The following is a 19,777-nucleotide window of genomic DNA, read 5'->3' as shown; positions in this document are numbered from 1 at the left end:
CTGCTGATCCTCTTTTTTAAAAATAAAAACCACCTCCCTTTGCTAAAGGGCATTTAGATTATTCATAATATTCTCACTCCCAGAATTCTGAAGTGCATGACACAAAATCTGGTGCTCTGGAAGTTTGATGTTTTATGAACACCATGTGGGGGTGGGAGGCTTGAGAACTGGAGGGAGGTTTCACATATTTCACACTCACAGCTGCTATGGTGTGTCTATTATTCTCCTATAGCACATGCCATTTGGCTACTATTACTGCCCTTACATGTCTCCAGCCTCAGTGAAACAAGAGCAGGAATGTGGATGTGAGCAACCGTCTAAAGGCATCTATGCACTGGGAGTTACAGCAAAAGGGCTCATACGGGGGCTCACTAAGACATGACCTGATAAGAGCTTAGAAATATAAAATATAGAGGCAGTGTGGTGTGGCAGATACAGTCCTGAACTCAAAACGAGGAAGATCCAACTTCATACAGAGGCGGATTTGGGGAGCTCAACCAGTTTAGTCACACTGAGCCTGGAGCCTGGGGTGGGGGACACAGGGGGTGCCACAACCAGTACTTTACTTCTAGAAAAAAGGGGGCTCATTGCACAAGGTGCTGTTGAAATTTGAGACCCCCAAGGAGCATGAGTGCTTCATAGCCCCAGCTCAGTCATGAAGCCTACTCAGTTATCCCGGGACAGTTACTCTTTCTCAGCCAAGCCTACCACAGAAATGTTGTGATACAATAGGGAGGACCATGTGTGCTTGCAAATGCAACTATTTGTGAGAATGGAAAGTTAAAAATATAGCAACAATGGAGATTAATAAATTATTTCACCATTCCAATATAATATTGTTGTTTTCTGTGTGTGTAGACAGATGATTAGATTGATAGATCAGCAGACAGATGCTTCATTGCTTCAAGAAATCATCACTCAAGTGTGCGGCGAGAGATGGAGAGAGGCTTGTTGCTGCATCTTTACTAATTTAAATTTTCCTTCTAAATAAACTGGCACTGTTGAACCATACAACCTGTTGCTCTGTTTTTTTGTGGCAAAAAAGGAAGCATTAAAACTGCACAACTGTTCTCTCTGCTTCACTGAAAACGTTCAGTGAACGCACAAGCCTCTGGCCGTTTTAGCCCACTAACTGACAGTCAGCATCTGATAGCCAACACCAGTAAATTACCAGATCAGAACAATCTGGAGTTATAATGATTACACCAAAGCATTTAGAACTATAGTAAGCACATCATTTGTGAAAACAATTGCATTGACAACAGTAGTTACTTGGGTCATGTTTGGTCTGTTACTGCTTCTGTCTCTCAAAAACACTCTCTTTTTCTTTGGCTGCTACACCAGGGAATTTCTGGATGTTACACAAGAAAAAGCCTATTTGCATGAAACGTTCTAATCAGCACATCAGCACTTTATGAGTCGTGACCATGGATATTTCCAGAAACCACCCTGCCTTGATTCCTGCTGAGATTAGTTTTTTGTTGCTATTTTTAAATAGTTCAGGAATGTATTTCTGAAGGAGACAGAAACCGTATCTTGGTACATTTGCATTAGCTCAGAAGCTCTCTTGTTCAGATGCAGTAAAATGTGCTAAAAATGGAAAGTACCTTCTGTGGGGCCTGCTTCTTTTTCCTCTGTCCCCCCTTCTTTGTTCTTTCTGCCCCTTCCTCTGCCCTTCCTCTTCTTCTCAGACATCCTGCACAGGCAGTATATTTACAGTCCCAAGGAAAAGGCAATTCCTGCCAGATGTAAATGCCCCAGCAGTGCTGCTTCAAGGTTTTTCTCACCAGCTGAAACTTCCTACTGTTCTTATACTGTTTTTTCACACAGGCAACACCCACTTCTGGGTGGAGAAGTGCGGTTTTTAACTATTTCCATTCATATCCCCCAGCTGTCTGACAGAAGTGCCAGGGACCGCAGGCAGGCAGGCAGGCAGGCAGGCAGGGCTGGGTGTGAAGGAATTGAAAAGGAACGAAGGTTTGCAGAGAGCAGAACTGACAATGGAGTAATGAAGAAAGCCTAAGTGGCCGCAGGATCCCATGGGGATGGGGCCTGGGCTCTGTGGCGTGGGGGGCCTGGGAGATGCATGGAGAAATTAGGTGGCCAGCACTATCGGAATTCTTCCTGTGTCGTGAGCGGCTCCCAAGTGCACGGCTCACTTTAAATACTGCACATGTGATAGGGGAAGCGGCGAGAACTCAGGGCTCCCCTCTATGTTCTGCTCCTTCTGTGGCCTGCATGCCACAGAATGATATACACAAGACCTACAGGTGATATAGGAAGTGCACTGAAGCATTTACTGGCACCTAAAATAAAGAGGCCACTTACAGATAGTGAAAAAGTACAGGGATTTGGAGGTGCAAATGTGTATGTATAGGTATAATTTATTATAATTAATGAAGATTCTGAATACAGTAATTTCAATGCATACATGTCACTATAGTGGGAAGGCTATGGCAAAGTGGTCTTTGCCCCTTCTCAGTCCTCTGGAGAGGTGCTAACTGTGGAAGGGAACCTTTGAGTCCCGCCCAGGCTTCTTCCACTTCAAACCAGACCTGGAGCAGACAGCCCTACAAACAGGGGTCTTTTTCTCTGACAGCCTTTCAAATTGGCGGCTGTTACCTGCAAAGTAGCGCATATGGTCTCCCTAGCCCGAAGCAAACCAGGAAATGGTGCAGAACTGGAAAAAGAAAATGGCGCTAGTATTTCACAGCCACTCTCCACCACACCAGATGCAAAACTTTGCCCCTCCTTATTGATACTGTACTGAGGGTTGCCTTGCAGAAAATACAGGCACTTGATATTCCAGTTTGTTATGTATAATTCAAATAATTTGTTTGCCTTTTTCAGGCAGCATGAAAAAGGCAAAATGAATGAAACAGATACCAAAAAAATAATAATTTAAAAACAGCACTGAAAAGGCAAACTATCCAGCTGACCTGAATGCCCCAAAGAAGCGATGTGTTTTGCACCTCATCTGGAAGGCCTGTAGTGATGGGAAATTGTGAAGCTCTGTTGGCCCTTCACCCCACAGCCTGGGGAAGTTGCCTCAAAGGCAGTGTACTCCTTACCAGCTTAAAATGCAGGAAAGTCATTCACCCCACCCTGCTCTGCGTCTCAAATCACATTTGCACATTGCTGTACACGCCAATACGGCTGGATGTGCTTCTGAGTTGCCCACAGTCTGTCCATACCAGAGAGGGGGCATGGATGTCTTCCTATGGCTTACGTTTTCAAATCAGATCAAAACTGGCTGGAGGAAATTGGCATCAAAACACGGTATTTCTTAAGAAACTACATTGCAGGATTGCGACTCACCTGTGGTGGGAGTGCACTGGGTGCAGAGTAAACAGGACTATGTACACAGCCCCAAAGCCTGCATCTCACTGAGTAAAGCTGCCATTCAAAACAGGGCCTGGGGAAGGAGGGATTGACAGGGGAACAATCTAGAGGCATCACCCAGAGATAGGTGAGCATCAGCACCTTGAATCAAATCCGATTTGTATGCAGTAAGTGCTGTTGGAACACAACCAGCTGAATGTGTTTGTGATGGCTCTCCTCCATAAGGTGTGCAGCAGCATTTGCACGAAGGGAAGCTTCAAGGACAGCCGGCTGTAGAGTGCATTATAATAATCAAGCCTGGAGGTTATGAAAGCATGCACTGGCATTGTAAGGTCCTCTGTGTTCAGGAAGGGGCAGGGCTGGGTCAAAACTAATTCCCAGACTCCAAACATTAACAAAACAAAAAACCCAGGGCTGGGTCAAAACTAATTCCCAGACTCCAAACATTATAATTATGCGCTTTGTGGAGCATTTTGGGGGCAGCTCCTGCTTAGTCATGTCCCTGCCAGCAGAGCTCATGCTCTTACTGGCTGACGGGGCTGGCTAAGTACATTGCTCTTCCCAAACTCACCATACTTCGTAAGCAAGGTCAACCAAGACAGCTTTCCCTGCCTCGGGGCAAACTGGGGGGAGACATTTTGGAACAGTCCTGTGAGGTGGGAGAAGAGGGCACCATCAAATGATCCCCTCAATTACCCTAGTCCTCCTCCTGTTCCAAACCACCACTAGAGCAGCGACATAGCTGTTGCCTTGATCTTCTACAAAACCCACTAACGAGTTATGGAAACCGTGTGGATCTATCCATCTCCAGGGATGGGTGGTCCATCGCAGAGGAGAGTGGTGAACTGTATACATTTCCTGCGTTACAATATTATCAATATTTTGATCTTACTAGCTCCCCAAAGTATTAAATATGGAGCGACACTGCTGTATCTGGCTAGTGGATCTCCGGGTGGGGGTAAAGGTAAAGGTAAAGGTAAAGGTACCCCTGCCCATACGGGCCAGTCGTGTCCGACTCTAGGGTTGTGCACCCATCTCACTTAAGAGGCCGGGGGCCAGCGCTGTCCGGAGACACTTCTGGGTCACGTGGCCAGCGTGACGAAGCTGCTCTGGCGAGCCAGCACCAGCGCAGCACACAGAAACGCCGTTTACCTTCCTGCTATAAAGCAGTACCTATTTATCTACTTGCACTTAAGGGTGCTTTCGAACTGCTAGGTGGGCAGGAGCTGGGACCGAAAGACGGGAGCTCACCCCGCCGGGGGGATTCGAACCGCCGACCATGCGATCGGCAAGCCCTAGGCACTGAGGTTTTACCCACAGCGCCACCCGCGTCCCTTCCGGGTGGGGGCAGGATGTTCAATTTAGGGGTGTGCACATAGGTAATTTCCCAGTGGTGTAGCGTGGGGGGTGCAGGGGGGGCCGGCCGCACCGGGCGCAACATCTGGGGGTTAGGGTTAGGGGGCGCAAATTACTTGCCTTGCCCCGGGTGCTGACAACCCACGCTACGCCACTGTAATTTCCTGCAGATATATTAAGCTGTGCATAGTGTTAAGCATTAGAAGACATTCTAGAGAACATTGACCTCCCATCCATCCATCCACCACCCATCACATCTCTCCATGTGTCCCATACACCCTTAATGACCTGCAGTGGCTTCTGATGCTGACAGCTGCCACCACTGCTCTAAGAGGGCCTTCTGCCTGGGACTGGGCTGCTGCTGCTGCTACTGCCGTCAATGCTGCCCTGAGCAGCCCCACCAACTTGCAGCTTCCGCCTCCACCACCACTACCAGCCAGTCCTTTGGGTCCGGTAACATGCCCCAAAGCAAGGCTGCCCTCAGCTAATAATGACCTCACCTGGCAGGCAGGTTCATTTGGGAGAAAGTCATCCTTAAGGTACCTGGTGCCCAAACCATATGAATTTGCCTTCTGCTACAAAATTCGTCAGCACATGTCAGTGTAAATTCTGGCTAGACATGATAGCTAGTAATTGTTGGAATAGGGCCCCTTTGCCAAAACCACTGCACATATTTAAAAAACCCCAAACCTGCTCTGTCTATGTGGGTTTTCTCCTTGGATTAATAAGGCAAGGATAAGCATTCTGAACCTGCCATAGTAAATGCACTGTACACTATCTTTCCTCAACATCAACTGAAATTAGTATCGCCTATTCTATGCTTTTGCTTGTAACCAAGTAGAAGCCTTCCTTCCAGGCATCTGACTCAGTATCCATGGCAATATTTGCTGATGGTGTGAATAATGCTCAACCAGCCCATCCCTCCCTGACCCCCCTCCGGGTTAAGCAGCAAATTAACTTAATTCATTGTTAGAACTGGAATTTCAAAAGATTGATCTTTCACCAAGATAGGGTTGTGACACCTTTCTACTTCAAAGAACCTTTCCCCCTCGACAAAGGGTGGGTTTCCTCAACATATTCTGTTAGTCAGGTTTGTCTCCTCTCACTCTATGTATCCAAGCTGCACCTTTGCCAGGTGAGATAAAGTATGCCTGGACTGTATGTGCTTTTCTGAGTTCTGAAAAAGCCTGAATAGCTCCTGACCACCTTTCCATCGACTTCCAGGTCTGTATTAGGGGAGTAGGAATTCTAAAATTCTAGGTAGGAATTTAGTGTCTGTTGCTGATCACTTGAGACTCTGCAGTGCTAGGAGATGTGAACAAGCGTTCAGCTGTTGCAGTGGACTCTTAGCCACTCTTGCCTCTCATGCAGCTTGCCTTGGCAAGGATAATCTTCTAAAGGGATGCCATGGGGGGGGGCTGAGGCCCCCCAAGGAGGCCTTCTCAAGCCCACAGTGGGCCTTGTTGAGCCCTCCTGAGGCTGCAATGGGTCCTGTCAGGTAGGAGCAGATACCTGAAGGATGCTGTAAACCACCCTGTGATCCTCAGATGAGGGGCAGTAAAGAAATTTAATAAATAAATAAACAATACCTGAGTCTCAAACTATGCAGGGCTTTGAAGGCGAGCACCAGCAGTTTAAAATTTTCTCAGAAATGGCACAGCAGCCAACATAGCTGCTGAAGAACTAGCATAATATATTCCTGTTGATCAGTCCCAGTTAATCACAGCTGAATTTGGGGTGAAACTGCAGTTTCCTGGCAATTTTAGAGGCAGTCCCACATACAATGCACTGCAGTTGTCCAATCTGGACCTTCACAGCATGGATACTTATGACAAGGCTATCTATCCGGAAGAGGGTTGCAGGTGACACATCAGTCTCAGCGGGTGAAAGGTATACCATGCCACAGATGCTGCTTCTCTCCTACTGCAGCCTCTAATCAAAATGGTTTTGTGCATTTGCATGCGGCTGCATGCTGTATCTTGAAAATGCAAAAACAGTCTCCCAGTAGCTTACATATGTTGGAGTAAAGTAAATGCATTTATTTCATTTGAGTTTGTAGTTCATGCATGAATTAATTTAAACCACAAGAGGACACTGCTTATCTAGCAATCTAGCCAGCACTTGCTTGTAGTCTTTGCTTTGTCTAACTTAACTCCACCCCTAAAAGCGGAGCCATTTTTCAGTGTTCTTTCCAGACAAGATACTGGCAATATCTTTCTCTCATCTCCGCTCATTCCTATAAACAGTTCCTGCATGAATAAAGCCTTTGAACTCCAGAAACTGTAAGTTATTCTTTCAATCTAATTCACCCAAGCTGCAATATGTATACAATACACACGTGCATTCTACTGTGCAGGTTATACACATTTACAGCATCCCTAAGTCCCTTTGCATTTTAATGCAAGTCTGGTGAAGAATTTGTTCACTATATCATGAGTCATGTAATAATAATAATATCAGTATTGATATTTGTTGACGCGGAGAAAGCTTTTGATAATATCTCTTGGAGTTTTATGAAGAAGAATCTGCATGGGATGGGGGTAGGCCAAGGTTTTGAAAATGGTATAGGTGCAATATACTCTGAACAAAAGGCTAAATTAATTGTAAATAATGTGGTTACGGAAGAATTTAAGATAGAAAAAGGGACACGACAGGGGTGCCCAATTTCCCCACTGCTTTTTATATCGGTCCTGGAGGTTTTGCTAAATATGATTAGAAAGGTTAAGGGCATACAGGTCGGAGCTAAACCGTACAAATTGAGAGCATTTGCAGATGACCTAGTATTGACGTTACAGGAGCCAGAATCTAGTACTAAAAGAGTTTTAGAATTAATTCAGGAATTTGGTCAGGTGGCAGGTTTTAAATTGAACAAGTTAAAAACTAAGGTTTTAGAGAAAAACTTAACACCGATTGAAAGAGAGAGGTTTCAGAATGAGACAGGATTGAATGTGGTAAAGAAAGTGAAATACTTGGGGATTAATATGACAGCCAAAAATGGGAACTTATTTAAAGATAATTACGAAAAATGTTGGACGGAAGTGAAAAAAGATTTAGAAATTTGGTCAAATTTGAAACTCTCGTTGCTGGGCCGTATTGCTGTGATAAAGATGAATGTATTGCCTAGAATGTTGTTTTTGTTTCAGACATTACAAATTGTAGATAAGATGGACTGTTTCAAGAAGTGGCAGAGAGATATTTCTAGATTTGTCTGGCAGGGCAAGAAGCCCAGAATAAAATTTAAGATATTAACTGACGCCAAGGAAAGAGGTGGATTTGCCCTGCCAGACCTTAAACTTTATTATGAATCAGCAGCTTTTTGCTGGCTGAAAGAATGGCTACTTCTTGAAAACACAGACATTTTGGATTTAGAAGGTTTTAACAATGTATTTGGATGGCATGCATACTTATGGTATGATAAGGTCAAAGCACACAAAGCATTTAAAAATCATATTGTTAGGAAAGCATTGTTTAATGTCTGGATAAGATACAAAGACTTATTGGAAAATAAAACCCCAAGGTGGCTGTCACCAATGGAAGCAAAAGCTCTGAAAAGGCTCAATATGGAGGCCAAATGGCCGACATATTGGGAAATTTTGGAGCAAGAAGGAGATAAATTGAGACTGCAGAGTTTTGAAAAATTAAAAAATAAAGTGAGAGATTGGCTCCACTACTATCAGATAATGGAGGCATATAATTTGGATAAGAAAATAGGCTTCCAAGTGGAAAAGTCAAAATTAGAAACAGAATTGTTAGAACCCAAAACTAAAAATTTGTCAAGAATGTATAACTTGCTGTTGAAATGGAATACTCAGGATGAAACGGTGAAATCTGCTATGATTAAATGGGCACAAGATGTTGGACATAATATTATGTTCGCTGACTGGGAACAGTTATGGACCACAGGTATGAAGTTTACGGCTTGTAATGCCTTAAGAGAGAATATTATGAAAATGATATACAGGTGGTACATGACCCCAGTCAAGCTTGCAAAAATTTATCATTTGCCCGATAATAAATGTTGGAAATGTAAAGAAACTGAGGGTACATTCTTTCACCTTTGGTGGACGTGCCCAAAGATTAAGGCTTTCTGGGAAATGATATATAATGAACTGAAAAAGGTATTTAAATATACCTTTCTGAAGAAACCAGAGGCCTTTCTCTTGGGCATTGTCGGCCAACTGGTGCCAAAGAAGGACAGAACCTTTTTCATGTATGCTACAACAGCAGCAAGAATACTTATCGCAAAGTACTGGAAGACACAAGATCTACCCACTTTGGAAGAATGGCAGATGAAGGTGATTGACTACATGGAATTGGCGGAAATGACTGGCAGAATCCGAGACCAGGGAGAAGAGTCGGTGAAAGAAGACTGGAAAAAATTTAAGGACTATTTACAGAAATATTGTAAAATTAAGGAACTTTAGAAGGATGCTGGATAGAAATTAAGAGGTTTTTAGCTGTAATGCTTTAAGAGACATGGGAAAAAAAAGGTTAACAATTGGGTAAAAGATTCATGGTAAGGATTTGCTGAACCAACAAACTGAATTGGAATACAAAGAAGGGAGGTATGAGGAGGTCTGGGGAAATAAGAGTAAGGAAGATAGGTTATGGAACATTATTGTGTTTTTAACTGTTTTATTTTGTATGTTTTTTCTTACTTTTTGCTTTTTTGCTGTAATCTACACTTTTTTCTTTGTTTTCCGTATTTTTGTGAAACTTTAAGAAATATCATTTAAAAATAATAATAATAATAATAATAATAATAATTGTATTATTTATACCCCACCCATCTGGCTGGGTTTCCCCAGTCACTCTGGGCAGTTTACAGCATATTAAAAAGCATAATAAAAACACCAAGCATTAAAGACCTCTGTTATGTACTAAGCTTGGATCCTAGAACAATAGGCAGGTAGGATCCTAGAATGCAACAACTGATTGGCCTGCAGGAAAAGACCAATCAGGCTCCAGGAGGGAAGCAGAATCAGCCAACCAGACAGGACTCATTGTGTAAATAATGTATATAACAGCATGAGGTGGGGGGGGGGGGCAATTCATTCACTGTTTTACAAGCTGCAATAAAGAGCATGAAATCACTACAGGACTCCGAGTATATTTCAACCTCCCAATGCAGGCCTGCCTTCAGATGTCTTCTAAAAGTCTGGGGGCCAGTGAGGATCCTTTAGGATCAGTGTTATATGGTCACAGTGGCCACACCCAGTCACCAGTCTAGCTGCCACATTCTGGATTAGTTGTAGTTTCTGAGTTACCTTCAAAGGTAGCCCCACGTAGATGACATTGCAGTAGTCCAAGCGGGAGATAACCAGAGCATGCACCATTCTGGTGACAGGCAGGTAGGGTCTCAGCCACATAGCAGATGGAGCTGGTAGACAGCTGCCCTTGACACAGAATTGACCTGCGCCTCCATGGACAGCTGATGGTCCAAAATGACTCCCAGGCTGTGCACCTGGTCCTTCAGGGGCACAGTTACCCTATTTAGGACCAGGGAGTCCTCCACACCCACCTGCCCCTTGTCCCCCCAAAACAGTACTTCTGTCTAGTCAGTATTTCACCTCAATCTGTTAGTCTCCATCCATCCTCCAGACACTCACACAGGACCTTCACTGCCCTCATTGGTTCTGATTTGAAGGAGATATAGAGCTGGGAATTATCCGCATACTGTTGAACACCCAGCCCAACCCCCCTGATGATCTCTCCCAGTGGCTTCATGTAGATGTTGAAAAGCATTGGGGAAAGGACGGAACCCTGAGGCACCCCACAGGTGAGAGCCCAGGGGTCTGAACACTCATCCCCCACACCACTTTCTGGGCACAGCCGAGGAGGAAGGAAAGGAATCACTGCATAACAGTGCCCCCAGCTCCCAGCCCCTCTAGACGGTCCAGAAGGATCTCATGGTCGATGGTATCAAAGGCCACTGAGAGATCCAGCAGAACTAGGAAACAACTCTCACCTCTGTTCCTAGCCCACCAGAGATCACCAACCAGCGCGACCAAGGCAGTCTCAGTCCATGATGAGGCCTGAATCCCGAATGGAAAGGATCCAAATGGTCTGCATTCTCCAGGTGTGCCTAGAGTTGTTTAGCAACCACCCGCTCAATCATCTTGCCCAAGAATGGAAGATTTGAGACTGGGCAATAGCTGGCCATATTGGCCAGGTCCAAAGATGGTTTTTTTAAAGAAGCAGTTTAATAACCACTTCTTTTAGTGGGTCTGGGAAGACTCCCTCACAGAGAGAAACATTCACCACCCTGCAGAGCCCACTGCCCAGCCCTTCCCAGCTCCCTTTTATGAGCCAGGATGGGTAAGGATCAAGGAGACAAGTGGTTGGTTTCACTCGTCCAATCAGCCTGTCCACATCCTCAGAGGTAACAGATTAGAATTGATCCCATGCAACTTGACCAGACAGGACTCTAGCACTCTTCCACCCCAGCCTTGCTTCCACAGTGGAGTCTTTCTGAATCTGAGCGACTTTTACAGTCATGTGTCATGAGACCATGTTATTTTACATAAATTTGACTCTGTTGCTTTTTCTTGTACATACTGGAAAGGCTAAGGACTATTGCCCATGTGCCCCTTGGGATCTTTCAAGTAGTTTCATTATTTAGCACCAACACCTAATTAATGATCCTGTACCATTCAATTACATGCAGTTCATTCATAACAAAACTCTCACTGCTGGGGAATCAGACAAGTTGCAGCTTGCAAAACTCTTGGTTGCTGTGTCTCCTTTTCAGTGCAGACTAAAATCAGTAACAGGGTGCTGCAGATATCAATGAAATTCCAGTCTTGAAGTGAAAGTCACAGATTATAAATTACAGATAGGCATCTCAAAGTAGGTCTGTGAAGATTATCAATGGCATAGAAAGAAATAGGAGTGACTCAAGTGTGCAAGCTGCACAGTTGCACAGTTAAGCAAACTGTGAGTGTACCGTATTTTTCGCTCTATAAGACGCACCAGACCACAAGACGCACCTAGTTTTTGGAGGAGGAAAACAAGGAAAAAAATATTCTGAATCTCAGAAGCCAGAACAGCAAGAGGGATTGCTGTGCAGTGAAAGCAGCAATCCCTCTTGCTGTTCTGGCTTCTGGGATAGCTGTGCAGCCTGCATTCGCTCCATAAGACGCACACACATTTCCCCTTACTTTTTAGGAGGGAAAAAGTGAGTCTTATAGAGCAAAAAATACAGTAATAAGGAACAATGGTTCAGAACTGTGCAGCTGTTTTCAGTCATTGGGATCCACTTTGCAAAAAACTGCATACACACTTTTACAGATAAAGGTCCCAAACATGCAGGAAGATGAGAACAGCTCTAGTGTCAACATTTGATTTAGGATTTTGTACTCAAACTTCACCATCCATTTGCATTGAAACTTGAATAAAATAGGGGGGCAGGTAAGCCCCGCCCCGCCTAATTGATCACGAGATACAGCACATGCAATTTGAGTGGCAATGCCCAACAACTTGGGGGGGCAGCCCTCTTAAATATTTCATTGGGGGGCTGAACCTCAGCCCCTAGGAGTTGGCTCCTATGCATAGAACCTTTACTATTTTAGCAGTTAGTTTTTCTTTTTGCACTGCTGTTTGTATTTGCCATCCCTCTTTATTTGAGTGTGAATCTGTCAGAAAGAGGTGTTTTCTTAAGTTCAGTCTCCTCTGCCTTCTCTGCATCTCTGTCTTCACTACAGATGCTCCACATAAGGGACAGTTGGCAGGGTTTAGAGTAGAAGTGCAGGGCAGACTTTAGCAGCAGCAGCAGGAAAACAAAGGTGATTCTCATCGCTTGTTGCCTAATTTCCTCATGCAAATTCTTCTGCATGTTCCTACATGAGAACTGGCCTTTGCAAACCTAGTGGTTATGTGACCAAATGCTCCTTGGAGCTATTTATGTGTGGGTGGCAGAGGAACTTAACAGGCAGGCCCTTTTACACCTTAATTGTGCTTCACTTGGACCTGAAAGTGCTTTTAGGGCTCTGTTTTCCCTTTCAAAATACCATGCCGTTTGGGCAGGATGTGTCAAGCATGTTTTAAGGCAGGGCTAAGTCACCTCACACAGGGCTCTGCAGAAATTTAGACTGGCGTGATGCAAGTTTGAGAACAGGGATTCAAACAGACTTCAATGTATCAAAGCTCTCAAATTTCCCATCAGGTTTTGATTACATTATTTCATCCTATTGACAGAAGGCCCTTAGGGGTGTAAGAACACATCCTCCCTGCCCTGTTGTGGTCCCAGCACTCCACTGTAGGTCTTGGAGTAATAAGGTAGCCTGCAAACGAATCTATAAGGCATGGCAGACTTGAATTGGTGCTAGTGATCATGATTCTGTTAGCACACACAAAACAGAATGAGTTTTCATTCATGCATTTATATGCAGATTTTCAAAAGTTGCAGGATGCCTAACAGGTTCTGTGTTCTCCACAAGCGCCAGGTGTGACCCAACTTGGGGGGGGGGGGCAGCATGCATGTGTGTGCTCTCACATGGCTGGAGGAGGCCATGAGGCCCACCACAGCTGTGGGGAGGCTAGACAGGGCCCATCATGGCCATGGGAAAGCCCAGTGGGGACTGCCATTGCCACAAGTCGGCCCAATGGGGCAGTGGGAAGGCCTGCCACAGGCCGCAGGATATTAGGGGTCCTTGCCCCACCCTTGAAAAAATGGGGGGGCACTTGGCCCCACCCCACCCCGATGGTGCACCCGGTGTTATCTCAGGGCTTAGTCATGCTTGTAGGTTTTCATCAACAGCCATACTACCAGTTTGAATGCAGGATGCTAGAAGATAACAGGAGTGCCAGGTACTGTTGGAACCATTATTTTCTACAGAGATGCCAAATTTTGGATTTGCTTAGAATACTCTTGAAAGCTCATGTTATGAAACAACAGAAGCCACTATTGATTTCAAATCCAAGCTAGAGCTATACAAGGCATCATCCAGTTGAAACTGCATGCATGAGTTTCAGTTGATGTTTATTTTTAAGCACCTAAAAATTCAAGAGGTGTGTACTTGCCTCTTGTAGACAGTTTCATTCCCCACACCCACTCCAGAGGGATCAGGTTTGCAGCATGGGAGTGCACCTGAACTCAACTGTGCTCTTGGCACCTGCTACAGTGTGGCAACCGGTGTCGTGACTCAGACATCTAGCAGTGACTTCAACACCATCTTGGAGAGCAGGAGGTCAGTGGAACCAAAAGCAAATAGCACAATCTTCATAGATGCCAGATCTGGACCATGTCACCAGTGAAACTGGGTACAACCACCACAGTCCTCCTGCGCTCAAGACCTCCAGATCAATACCCCCAGTGACTGCACTTCCTGAGCTGGACCTTACCAATGGGGCAGGATCCTCACCCTCAAATGGAAGCTTCAGTCAAGCAGTTTAGCTTAAACAGTTGTTTAGCAGAGTTCACTTTTACTCGGCACACTACTATACTATACTATACTATACTATACTATACTATACTATACTATATACATACACTATACACACTTGTTGTGAGTAAGCATCTCTCTCTGATCCCAGAGAAGGTTCTTTGCTTCAAAGGTCTTGCTGTTCCAAAGGCCACACAAGGCATATACAGCCTTTCCTCTAGCTTCTAGTTTTACTTTTAGCATTGAGAACTGGCAACTCTAAGGGTGATGCAACTGCCAAACAAATGTGGAGACAGCAGTGGAGATTCCTTGACATGAACATTCCTGGCACGATACCTGGGCTGCTGTCTTCTATGCAAATGTATGAACATATTTTCATTACTGGGTTTTTATAAAGCAGCCCTCCCTGCCCTGGCAGCCCCCAGATGCTATGGGCTACAGCCTCCATCAACTCCCCCTAGTATAGCTATGGTCGCTTTGGCTGGTAGGAGCTCCAGTCAAAAGGATCCAGGGAGTTGGGGAAAGCTGTCATAAAATTACTGGTGTGATGAACATGAAACATTTTGACACTAAAATAGCAATGTACTGTATGAGCGTGATTAGCATCACCACTAGGATGAAACATGTGGTCTTTATCAAGCTTTCTTTGCTGGTGGCTGTTTTAGTGTGCAGTTACTGGGATTCAAATCAGATCTTCTGCCAGGTTTTGATCGCATTGCTCTTACACAGTTAATTACTTGGTGGAATCTATACATGACTTCTTTTTCAAATTTTCATTTATTTTTAGGCCTTGTTGTCAGCAGGGACAGTGCTGAATTTAGATCTTGGAGACCATGGGTGTAGCCAGGATTAATCGGGGGGCAGGAGGCAGAACACCCACCTGTCATCATCCTCTGTCTGGTTCTGTCTAGCAGATTCAGAATGAAATGTCTCAACAACAGTTGTTTTAGATTACTTTCTTTTGACCCCAAGTGCTCAGAAAAATCTGTCAAAACATTTCAAATTTTCTGATTATTTCTACTTATAGTTAAGTATTTTAATTTATTTTTATTTACTTGATTTAGGGGGGCAGCTGCCCCTGCTTCCGCCACTCCCCCTCCCCGGCTACACCCATGTTGAGGACCTGAGTTTGTATGTACAAAGAGAACTGCCTTATATCGAGTCAAACAATTATTTCATCTAGCTGGGTATTGTCTGTACTGTCCAGCAGCAGTTATCCAGCATTTCCCCGCTACAGTGGTGCCCCGCAAGACGAATGCCTCGCAAGACGAAAAACTCGCTAGACGAAAGGGTTTTGCGTTTTTTGAGTCGTTCCGCAAGACGAATTTCCCTATGGGCTTGCTTCGCAAGACGAAATGTCTTGCGAGTTCTTGCGAGTTTGTTTCCTTTTTCTTAAAGCCGCTAAGCCGTTAATAGCCGCTAAGCCGCTAATAGCCGCTAAGCCGCTAATAGCCGTGCTTCGCAAGACGGAAAAAACGCAAGACGAAGAGACTCGCGGAACGGATTAATTTCGTCTTGCGAGGCACCACTGTACTCTGCTATCTGAGACCATTTTAGCTAGAGACGCTAGGGACCTGGCCATGTCATAGAGTCAGAACTGTAGAGTTGCCGTTCCCCCAAATTTCAAAAACATAGGACTTATAGGTGATAATTGGTTACTCATCTACACAAGGAGAGATTTCAATGTCCCATCCATTGTTGTGAAGATAAATATTAATCTCCCCTTTTAAAAGGCTAGGTTACAAATACAGTATTAAAAAGTGATTCCTTGTCTATGTGCTGCACCCAAATTACATTTGCTTTAAAGAGCACAATTGTACTGATGAAGCAGGACACTGAGGTGCTGTGTATCTTTCAGAAAAATAATCCCAGATTAATTTTATGTAAGCCTGGAGGTCCCTGTAAGTACCCTTTGCAATGCAGATGTACCCATCCATATTCTATATACATACACACCCGCACAACACAAACTTCCTGCCTCCTTGCGCAGAAAATAAGCCTCTATGTTTATTGACTCAGAGTGGGATTTTCTCATGAAACTGCAGGAGAAACAAAAAAAAATTCCTCTTTCAAAATATGGGTCATGCCTAAACTTGCTGCTGTGCAACCCATTTTTACAAAAGAAGAAGGGAGTTGTTAACCAAGACCTGTCAGCCGCTGAAAGCACAAGTCCTGCTACTCCAATGAGCTGCAGACACAAAGCAGCTGTTTGGCAACGCCAGCCAGCTTACTTTGAAAGAACCCAGCCCACCGTGGACATCTTCAGCCAGCATCATCCAGAGCAAAACATGGGGGGGGGGGGGCATGGAAAAGGATGTTTATAATACTCCTGACATGAAGGCATGTAAGGCTACACAAGCATACGGGTGCCATCCGCGAGTGATCCCTTCCCAGAACGAGTCCCAAGCCTGAGATCTGAGCCAAGTTCCAGCACCTCACCCCACCCCTTTACTTGGTTCTTTTCCAAGAAGAGTAGCTTGATCTGGGGCTTTTCAACCTTCATTGGGCTATGCCTCCCCAGGTCAGGGAAACAGCTGCCTGGGTCTGCCCTGACTCAAGCAAGATATATGGCTCTTGGAGCAAGGCTGAGTCTTGTCCTTGGCACAAGGACAGGTAGGTCAAAATGGGGCACAGGAGTGGGTGGGGGAAGAATATAGAAGTTTCTAGGAGGAAGAAGAGGGAAGCAAATGTTTACACACACAAACAAACAAAGAGAAAAAGCTGTGATTGACATGAGTTGTTAAATAACTTCTGTGATGGTGGCGGAAGGACTCAGCCAGTCATAACACACTGAGTGAAGTCTGGGGGGAAATTGTTTCTGGCAATGCTTAATACTTTTCAGGAAAAAGGGATCATGGACTCTGTGCCCTCCCCACATGCCCCATATTCAACAAGTCTTGTCAATGCCAGCACTTAAATTATCCAAGTAGGAAGGAAGAGGACAAGCCAAAGGAGAGGCGTCCTGGGAAAGGCTTTCTGGGAAATGATATATAATGAATTTAAAAAGGTATTTAAATATACCTTCCCTAAGAAACCAGAGGCCTTTCTCCTGGGCATAGTGGGCCAAATGGTGTTAAAAAAGGATAGAACTTTCTTTATGTATGCAACAACAGCAGCAAGAATACTCATCGCAAAGTATTGGAAGACACAAGAACTTCCCACGCTGGAGGAATGGCAGATGAAACTGATGGACTATATGGAACTGGCGGAAATGACTGGCAGAATCCGTGACCAGGGAGAAGAGTTGGTGGAGGAAGATTGGAAGAAATTCAAAGATTATCTTCAGAAACACTGCAAAATTAAAGGATGTTAGAGTGATGTTGGATCGAAAATAAGTGGTTTCCAGCTGTACAGGTTAAAGTTATTGATAGACTAAGATTAAAGATTAGGATTAAAGATGTTTAAGGAAATGGAAATTTGGTACTTAAGAGGTAAAATTTTAATGTTATATTACATTAAGATTAAAGATTAGGATTAAAGAAGTTTAACTGTGATATATTATATTAAGATTAAAGATTGGGATTAAAAAAGTGGAAAAGAAATTGCTGGACAAACAATTTGGACTGGTATACAAAAGAGGGAGGTATGAGGAAGTCCAGAAAATAAGTAAATTCAAAAACGGAAATGGAAAAGTGATATTGTTTTTAAGTGTTCTGTTTTTGTTGTTGTTGTTGTTGTTTCTTTTGTATTTTGTTTTCTGTGTTTTCTTTTTCTTTTTGGATTATGTATTGTGTATTTTTGTACTTCTACTTTTATGTTTTTCTGTTTAACTTTTTTATTGAAACCTTAATAAAAATCATTTAAAAAAAATAAAAAATAAAAAATAAAACATTTTTATTTAAGCAAGCCTATCCAGACACATATATGTTGGTGTGTTTTATTCTCTTTTACTGATAATTTTAATTGTTTTTAAAAGTTTTAAATTTTTTATTTATAATCTTAATACTTCTTGTAAACTGCTTAGAATTTTTTCTACAATCATCAATATTGCTGAATTAATAAAATAAATAAAATAATTGTATAGTAGTTCTGGCATGACATCTGGTAAATCAACACATATTGTTTTTCTAGACAATTTCTGGTAAGCAGGTGGCACACAAACAAAGAGGTACCCAACTCATAGGTCCCGCCAGTGCAAGTATTTCTCTGATGCAATTCTCTTCCTCCCCTGCATGCCTGCTAAATCTGTTCTAGCAGTTCCCCCAACACAACATCCCAAGCCGATTTGGGGAAGACACAGAACGCTAGAGAGAATGAAAAGGTGGGAGGGTGCTCTGTTGCACAAGCATAAATACTTGCACTGACACAACGTGTTAGTTGGATACTGCCCAAAATGCATAACTACATAAATGTAAAAGAACTACTCTAAGTAGGAAATAGAGGGGGGGGTGTTGAGTTGCCTTCAGATGTCTTCTAAAGGTTGTGTAGTTGCTTATCTCCTTGGCTTGAGGGTCACATAACTCCATCCCATCCCACTTCTCCTATGAAAATACGGACATCCTACCATACCCTCCAACATTTCTCCAATGAAAATAAAGACACCCTAAGGAAAAGCAGGACATTCCAGGACCAAATCAGAAACTGGGACGGCTTCTGTAAATACAGGACTGTCCCTGGAAAATAGGGACACTTGGAGGGTCTGCTATTGCCAGGGGAGGAGCTGGGGTGACATTCTGCTCAGACATGCATTTCTTTGTCCCCTAGATGCAAGATGTGTCCTAGATTTCAACTCATCTTTGTTTAAATGAGCGCAAATGGAGAAGGCAAACTGAAATAAATGAAGCCTTCATCATTTTCAGGAAGATTATGACATGTCCAAAAGAGTTTGGAGTGGGAGATACTGCATAAATTTTGCAGAACTGCACAGAACACAGTTTTATTTTAAGGATGCCACCTAGAAGTCAGGGGTCCTCTGAGTAAGGAGTCGTGCAACTCATAAAAAGGAGTGTATGTTTCATGCATACAGTGTTTTGCACTTAATGCTTGACGGCCAGAGAGACGTCAAGGGAGATAGAAAACTGGTCCCACCCCTGGAGTGCACGCAGAAAGGCACAAGAAGCATTTTCGCTCCATCTTACCCAGGTTTCTCCTCCCTTCTTTTCTGCAGCAGAGCCTCCCACATAGAGCGGCCCCGCCTCCCCAAGCAAGAGTGCTACAGAGTCCCTTGGGCATTTCATTATGCTCCATGTCTTGCCAAGCTGGGTTCCTTAAGGAATCATCTAAGCCTAGTGGAACAGGGACAGCCTGGCGCCAGCAAAGGAACATCAATAAAAATTACACAGGAAGAGTTAACACAAGGCTTGGCTGATCTACAGGTGCAATTAGAAATTTAAGCATAAATTTGGAGCAGCTCCCAAGAGCAGGTATGTCAGTGTTGCCAAAAGGTTGTTAAGATTCAGTTGTGCTTCCTGCAACGATGCTGGCTGCTGAGCCTGGCCATGTTAGTTTGGTCAAAAGACCTCAATTATAACCCCAGAGTCCATGGAGTTTTCTTGGCAGGGATACTGGAGTGGCTTGCCGGTTCCTGCTCCAGGTGGATTATGGTGCTGGAGGAGACTCTTGAGAGTCCCATGGACTGCAAGAAGATCAAACCATCCTGAAGCTGAGGCTCCAATACCTTGGCCACCTCATGAGAAGAGAAGACTCCCTGGAAAGACTCTGGTGTCGGGAAAGATGGAGGGCACAAGGAGAAGGGG

At 44.0% G+C, this 19,777-nt stretch overlaps 1 protein-coding gene across 4 annotated transcripts in view; it reads right to left on the bottom strand.

The window, feature by feature from the left end:
- NRG2 (neuregulin 2) overlaps positions 1–19,777 on the bottom strand; it is a 145,350-nt gene that overhangs the window by 78,672 nt on the left and 46,901 nt on the right. Inside the window, exon 1 of one of the 4 annotated variants that reach the window (XM_081015167.1) lies at positions 1,608–1,798. The exons of the other annotated variants lie outside the window; for them this stretch is intronic. Coding sequence (XP_080871293.1) covers positions 1,608–1,695 — 88 coding nt within the window. The 5' untranslated portion in view covers positions 1,696–1,798. Of the gene's footprint in view, positions 1–1,607; positions 1,799–19,777 lie in introns of those variants that run through there. 4 annotated transcript variants of the gene reach the window in all.

This window comes from Podarcis pityusensis, assembly GCF_964106645.2.
Source record: "Podarcis pityusensis genome assembly, chromosome: 7".
NCBI lineage: Eukaryota > Metazoa > Chordata > Lepidosauria > Squamata > Lacertidae > Podarcis > Podarcis pityusensis.
The sequence above is the reverse complement of the archived record's forward strand: the minus strand, read 5'-3'. Positions and strand labels throughout refer to the sequence as shown.